Source organism: Mya arenaria, chromosome 8 (assembly GCF_026914265.1).
Source record: "Mya arenaria isolate MELC-2E11 chromosome 8, ASM2691426v1".
Lineage (NCBI taxonomy): Eukaryota > Metazoa > Mollusca > Bivalvia > Myida > Myidae > Mya > Mya arenaria.
Genome location: NC_069129.1, coordinates 15896568 through 15904843, shown reverse-complemented (window position 1 = coordinate 15904843; position 8276 = coordinate 15896568). Strand labels below are relative to the sequence as shown.

General features: G+C 37.3%; 1 protein-coding gene across 1 annotated transcript; it reads left to right on the top strand.

Annotated features, from left to right (window-relative positions):
* The first annotated feature begins 285 nt into the window (after positions 1–285).
* On the top strand, positions 286–7771 carry LOC128243592 (uncharacterized). The gene is made up of 5 exons (XM_052961454.1): positions 286–586; positions 2633–2833; positions 3291–3527; positions 4769–4938; positions 5662–7771. Exons 1-5 carry the CDS (start codon positions 415–417, stop codon positions 6445–6447), a joined length of 1566 nt encoding a protein of 521 aa, XP_052817414.1. The 5' UTR covers positions 286–414; the 3' UTR covers positions 6448–7771.
* Positions 7772–8276: the final 505 nt, after the last annotated feature.

Genomic DNA, 8276 nt, shown 5'->3' with positions numbered 1-8276 from the left:
ATTTTAATATGTGTATATTATTTTCTAGTAGTTTTCACCATACTGACATGGACACTTCAAATAAACATGTATGGGTTATTGGAAGAGGAGTTCGTTGTTTTCATTATTCAAAACCTACTCATTATTCAATTGTATACAATTTACCTAAATTTACCTAGTGTGATATCAATATGAATGGGTAAGTAATCCACTACGACAATCGAGTTTTTCTTTCCCTTATATAAAGACAACCAGTCTGAAATTTATTTTTAGTATGGATATTCCTATTTGAAGACCAATCGAAACATGGTTGGATTCTCCTTTCAGTTTGTCAACAGAGGGAAATGTGACAAGTCTGAAAATTGAAAATCGTTAATGGTTAGAGTGAGCGATATCACAGATAAAGTAGGAATCAAATGATAATGAAAGCTGAGGATGGAGGACGGCGTAAAAGAATTCTTGGACAAGCTCGGAATGAGGAAATATTTCGACATGTTTGTCGCCAAGGGCTTTGATAAAGAAGGGGACATTTCTCACCTGACTGAAGGCGATTTAAAGTCCATGTATATAATAGATACAGATGACAGGAATAGGATCCTTGAAGCAGGTTAGCGTCTTTTTGTTATATCCACGGCCACTGTATTTTTTAATCGTGTTAAATAATGATAGGATCTACGTCATAAATCCGTACTACAGTACATGTAATTGTTATAGCATCAACATGTTCTGTACTCTACATGTTTATATCCAATCGATAGCCCATGGCTTTACACAGGTATGAAGTAATGAATTTATAAATTTTAGGTTATTCAATGTTTCAAGGTTTATATTATTCATAAGTTAAAACTGTGTAAGGAAGTTGACAGTGTGGGGAAAATGCATCGTTTATCAAGAGCAGGTATGCAGTCGGCGTTAATTGGACAATGTATACATTTATGCAAAGGCATCTGTTTAAAACAAAACCTTATATGGTGCCCATTTTGAATTAGTTTTCTAGTGTTGTTTTTTTTTCATTTTGTTGAGTTGCTTAACCAGTTCCTGCTCTTGTTTGACATGGGTTAACATTTCTTGAAGAACCTACATTGTCCTTAGCTCCCTTTTTACGCCACTACAGTATAGAGCAATATATATATGCCGTTGATAATATTTTATGGCATATAACATTATACACTCATTATTTTTGTTTAAATAAAATAAAGAATTATTACAACGAATCTACTTATTCTAAAGTTGATTTTTCACCAACTTCTTTAATCCTTGTACGTACAAGTTCTTACGTTTTTGGGTTGCGATTTTTTGCTCCTCAATTAGTTCATGAAGCTGGGCCGTCGTTATTTTCAAATTAGTGCTGTTGAGTATACATCCATATTGACGACAGACCTGCTCTCAGATAAAACAATCAATACCCGACCCATCAAATTGGCTCCATTGATGTCGAATGTTTGATGAAGGTTCAATAGATGTATCAATAATTAAGTTGAGTTTTGTTACACTACTTTGCAATAATCGTTTATCGGAGATTAAGGTAAATGATAGGACACTTTTAAGAGTGACGTCGTTTGTTTGTTTTCACTGCATGCCTGTGGATTTTCATGCCGGTCGATGGAACTACGGAAGCGACAAAGCGGCGTTCAGACGCCAATGGTTTAATTGAATGATTGGAAGGATAAAGCCCAAGTCTTGCCGACCTCTCGGAGCGCTCCGAAGCGTCCCGCACTGCAATTTGGCCGATCCGAGCTCAGATCCGTGTTGTAGCCGCGTTTGGTCCGGGCTTATCCGGGACAGTATTGAATGGTCCGTCATGGTCCGGGACACCAACCCGGAAATTTTAAACTGTTTAAAATTGCCGTGGTTTTCCGGGATTGTCCGGGAGGATTTTTCAATCCGGGGTAGTCCGGGACATTCCGTGACCAAAATAAATCAATACATTTGTTGACAAGTATGAGTTTTTATGGATTTATTTCTAACCAAATGTATAAGCATCCATAATGGTTTCCTGACATGTGAGGTATTTGAACTTCATGTGAAAACTTATAGCTAACTACACTGGTGAGCTAATCATGTATATAGATCGACATTTTCGGACATACTATGTTAAACTTTAAATAACCAATGGGTTTGCTAAATATACGCATATGATTTGTAATTAGTATCATACTTAAGGGAAATTTGCGTTTGTTGTGTTGACGCTGAAACTCGCAACGAAACCATATACATGACGCATTTGCAAAGTTTCTCGTACATCAAAGCTCACATATTAATTACAGTCACATATTAGTTTAAAGGTCAACCAACGGTTGAACGTCAAACAAATAATGCCACATATAGTTATGCACCAGTCAATTTTAACTGCCACGCCCCCAGGTCCGGGGGATAGCGGGGGAAATGGGCCGTGTTTTACCTTCCGAAGTGCGGGGTGAATGCAGTGGTTTTGTTTTCGCGCCGAAAATAGCGGGGAATGGGCCTTATCTAGGATGTCCCCGGGTTGCACCTGGATTTTACCAGCAGTTTGTTCCCGCATGGCGGGCATCTTACCCGGGATTAGCTTGACCTAAAGTCAAAGTCCCCGCTATTCCCCGGACCTGGGGACCGTGGTTACAATTGACTGGTGCATAAGAATAACACCACTATCCATGTCACGTGTCTGTTTTAGCGCACCACTTCCACCCAAGCCGGAAGTACATGTTGCACGAGTGGCTGCAGGCGGCGGGGTTGAGCCACTACTTCATCAGCTTCATGGAGAGCGACCTTACGGACATTGCCGCCCTCGCGCGCCTCAAGCTGCCCGATGAGGATCTCTATGACGAGCTGGAGATAACACTTCCGGGCCACAAGAGGCGCCTTGAGCGAGCAGGTAGGAAGGCGTTGCCAGAATGCCAAATATATTACTTTAGACAACCATTTCATTTCGATTATGACCTTTGCATCTTGCAATGTATATGTACATATTGAATATGTTGGGTAGGGTTGACTAACCATCAAATCTAACAATAAACTGTTAAACGGTCAGTATCTAAGCCACCCGAGATTGAAGATAACGTATATACTGTCAGTCAAAACATATGCCACTTGATCTGCGCGTGGACATTGAAATATAAGCGCGGAATTCATTCAGATTTGATCTGAAATCCTTTACCTTTACGATAGAATCAACTTGATTCTCATGAATAAGAGACTATATACAAATGTGATGTTCTTTTCTTCATTCCAAGTCATGGAATCAGTCGATTATGGCTGCCCATTGTGAAATAATGTTATACAGATTTTTATTTCGAAATGTTACGAAATAGCCAACTGATTTTCTTTTTAAGTTCGCCAACTGGCTAAGAATAACATGACAAGGGTGCCGAAAATGGAAGTACAAGAACCTGAGAACGAGAATAAAGAAACTACAGGTAGTGACGTCATTTGTTTGCAAAAACCGGAGCTAGCCGTTACTTATGGGCGGTGGGGCAAACCTCGATGCCTGCTTGATGCCAAATATGACTTCCTGTTGTTAGAGGCGACTGTGGTGTCCACGCTGGATTCCAGAGATCGTGTCGATATAGGTACGAATTAGCTATACGACTTTCGATAGTTTGTAGTTTAGCGTGTATATATGTAAACTTAAGCTACTCGTGTATACGTGTATATAGCAATTGGAGTCAAGTTAACAGTTCTGTATTTGTAGAGTGAACTATCCCGGTTTACGCCAACGTTAGAAGATCACTGACAAATGCTCAAATTTTAAGTTCATGGCAACCGTTTTAATTAAGATATTTGCAGATATTAGTCGTAAATTGAAATTATCTTAGTGTAATATAGAGTAATCTTTACGATATTTTGCATCCTATTGGTGAAAAATGAAATTTAACCAGTATTTGAAATGCACACGCATTTAAGGAAATGCCACATGCTATCAATTGAGTAACAGTATTTTATCTTGCTGCAATTAACTGTCCTTTAAAGGATTTTTTTTCACATGCCAACTAAAATGTTCATTTTCCTATTTTTTTTATATTTTTACCCAATTTAATAGATGCAGATTACGTTAATGAATAAAAAAAGCTATGTTTTCTTGAAAAATAAATAATATCATGACAAGTCTAACTCTTTTTGCAGCATTATGTATGCATAATAAAGTAAAAACATGTATATTTGGCATAAGATTAGCTATTGTACTTATCCAAATGTCAACTTTTTTCCCAATTTGCATGGCAAAGGCGGTGAAAATAATTCCCAAATATATCACTGAGTAAGAACCTTCTGTTGCATGGATCACCTTTTGTTACATGCCATGGATACCCTTCTAGTTGTATACCGATTAAATACAGGAATAACGAAGCACTCTAGAAGTGCATCAAGTAGTGTTTTCAAAATGTTCAACCTCCCATGTTCCGTCATATATTTAGAGGACACTGTTGTAATATTTGTAGAATCAGATTGTACGATTTCAAGGGGCGGATTCAGGATTTGACGTTAAAGGTGGCGTAACCTTTTGACTTGCGCCCCTTCCCAAGAACCGAAATATATTTGGTTTTAAGTGTTGGAAGGGGATGTGAAGGCACCCCACCCCCTCCTAGTCTGAAATGGTGCATTGGGGGCGTATTTTATTACTTTTTAATCCACCATTAAATAAAAGATAAACGTCGGCGATTTTAGGGCGGTGGTGGGTGGTGCGTCTTGTGCCCTTCCTGGATCCGCTAGTGATTTCAGTTGTTGGTCATAAATGCGTAGTAGTGACGCATTTGTCGCGTGGCAAGATAGTTGTACTTCTTGTATGAAGCTTAATATTTTATTTTTGTTTCAGAATTCATGGTTGATTCCGGAAGTGATGTTGTAACCATGCGACAGGAGGTGCTCGATTCTCTCGACCTAGAGTTGATCGGTCCAATCAACAGTAAGGGTGTGCACGCTTCACGCGTGAAGAATCTGTACAAGGCAAACATCGTCATCGGGCATGTGTCATTGGAAATAGAGGTAAAGGGCCAACCCAGCGTATGTGAATACCACGTGATACATTACGTCATAAATGCTACGTCGGATGGCAGCATTTTGCTTCGAATGAAGGCTTAAAAAGATAAATACTAGTTCTCTTCAACTTTTTAAATGAAACAAAGGAAATTTTATGCCGCCTAAAGAGCCCCGCCTTCGTTCTATTACAGGAGTCTGATAAAGTGCTTAGTTTTCTCAAACATTACGACAAACTGTTTCCTAAATAAGGTTTTGACAGTGCTCCGTCAGGCGGCAGTTTAGTGAAAAGGTTTGTCGAAGTCTTTTAAGAATCCGAACTTTCAGTCAAACTCTGGTAAGAGACCGAAGATGGGACTCTGAAAGCGGCGTAGTTTGCGTTAGGTTTCATATAAAATAATGAACAAATAGTAAAGTTACCCTTGTTTAAAGTCTTCATTCGAAGCAAGTTACTGCATTCATGACGAAATTTATCAGGTGGTATTCACACACTACAACTGCATTTATACAAGTTCGGCGCGGGAAACGGCATAGGCTGGTCACATGACCCGGCTTATGTAAAGTTCGTTCAAGACAAGGGAATATAGAAAACGCTCGCTAAATTGTGTGTGAAAATATCAAAAAAAAAATTGTTTCCATACAATTGCTTCCGAAAATTAAGAAAATATCTCAATAACGAATGGCCTTCTGATTATGATTTCTTTGTGAAAGCTTTGCATTTATATTTAACAGGTAATGGGTGAATCCTATGATTCCATTGGTTCCCGCGTGTTACGCCATTTCCGACATTATATAAGTGGTTCCCAGCATATTTGGCTAAAGGGAGATTTTATTGATCCAACTCTCGCTTCTAAGGAATTGAAGCCGGGAAACAATGAAGATAAACAAATTATTGTTGGTGATGATGAAAATATATCCGTTATTGGTGAAAAGTGTGAGCCTTTGGTGAAGGAGTTGGCTTTTGAGTCAAAAGCTTTGGCCCCGGAAGATTTGGAAAATCTTGGTACAAACGAACTGAGTGCACCAGAAGAGAGCGATGATCACTTAGTGCAGAATGATCACGTCAAAATGGACAAAGTTGACAAAAAAGGTTTAAAGGTTCATGAAAATATGGGTTTTGAAAATAAGGTTAGTGAGTTCAAATTCAAGGGAATTAACCAGGAAAAGGAAAATGAAATAAAGAATTCACACTCGGGAGAAATGGACAGCAATGGACATGTAGATGAGACCGACAAACTTGTGTCAGGTCCTGCTGACGTCATCGACGTTCGACCAATCATCGCGTCGAACAGAAAGAGACATGCGCAGAACAGCAAAAGTGCTAATCTGAGTGCAATTATTGCGGAGAGGGAGAATGGTAAAACTGTGAAGCGGCATAGACCTAATGAACGAAAACTCCACAGTTTGATTCAGGTGGTAAATTCTGAGCCTTGTGATTCAAAGTCGAGAGGAGTGCTAAACCAGAGGTCTGTGTATTATCACGCAGAAGAGAACCATTTTGACACATATTTTTCATAGAATATCATTATATTTTATCATACGTATATTTTACTGTGCATTTGTCTGAACAATGTTTTCGGGGGATGATACAACGTTCATGGTAACTATCATAAATTATGTCAGAAAAAAACTCACTCTTATTTTTCCACCAAAAGATATACTCCATTAAATCAGCATTGAAGCACTTGGAATGGATACATTTAACTGTTTTTGTGTTGTGTACATGTACTATACAAATTAAGAAACACTATAAACAACTATTCCGGCAAACATACACCGCACTGATCGGAATAGGCTGTTTCAAATGTGATGTGGTCGCCAACAGTATTGCCGTCACATGATCATATTTAGAATAATGTATTATTATATTGTCAACTGCATATTTATCGATTTTTATCCCAATTATGTTACTAAATCCTTTTTTGAAGACGACAACAACAAAAAATCAAGTATTTGAACATAATATTATAGACATTTCGGGTCAGTGGATTGGCGCAGAAACTTTATTTTGATATAACATGCAATTTGCAATACAGGAAAACATTTTTTAATAGGGGTATTTGCTAATCTACAAGAGTGTCATTTTAAAGGCGCACTATATAGGTTCATGCGAAAACCTTTTTTTAAATTTTGATGCATAACCCCCAGTTGACAAATTATCGCTAATAAATTCTTTATCTGTACACACATCATATGCTTTTTTTGTTTTGATCATGAAGTCAAATGAGTATTGAAATTAAAAAAAAATATCTGTCGTCAAATCGTATTTTGCGCGCATTGAAAGGGTTATTTTTGACAGTTGACCGTGCAAAAAAATATTTTATGATGTACAATAAACTTTACAATTCTTTAAGATGGAATTGAAAGACAGTGATTTTTTGGGGAAGTTTTTTTCACCGCCTGTGCCTTCAAAATTGGGAAATTTTCCGACTTTGGGAAAATACCAAATCTTAAAATACATAATGTAATAGGAAATAAGCATGTATTGACTTTTTAATGCATACAATATACTGTATTGCTGGCCTTGCAAAGATCTTGTTTATTTTTCAAGAAATTCATTGTTTTTTTACTGATTCACGTAAACTGTGTTTACTGAAATGGGAAAATATTATGAATTTTTGGGAAAAGTGGACACGTTTTCGCAAGGGGAAACCTAGAAGGCAGTAAAATGCACACAAAAATCACTGAAAGAATGTGTTCAAGAGTAATTATTACTGTTGCAGTATACGATGAATTAATATTAAAGTGTTTTAATAGTTTGTAAGGTTGTTTGCTATTATAATGTTTATTTTGTACTGAATTTTGTATGTATATAAGAGATATAATAAATTATAAAACGACAGGCGTCTCTTTCAAGGCTGTACCATCTGTATCCAAACCATGCATACGGATTTTTAACAACGAACTGGGGGCAAAAATAATTATGCGGAGGACGATGGTAATCTTTATGACAAGGACGAAGTACTAGGATTGCTTATAAACACATGTTCATGTGTGGGGCTTACTCGAAAAGTTGGCCGGGTAAACAATAGTTTTAATGGTATAAATGTTGTTGGCTTTTCAAATTCGCTACTGGGTTTTAACAAAATATTTCGTTTTCTTTTCTCTTTTAATGTTTTCACAAACTGCTGCCTTTCGGAGGTAAGTTAGTTTTCGATACATCCTTCCAAACTTTAAAATGCTCAAAAACATCTCGATTAAGACTTTCAAACCCAAACTAGGTTTTAACCTAAACCAAATGGGCAAAACACGGTTACTAGGTTAGTAGGTCAAATATCAGAAAAATCTCTAGGATATATTTTTTGCAATAATAATTGTAGTCAAAGCTTCATGAAATTTTATCCGAA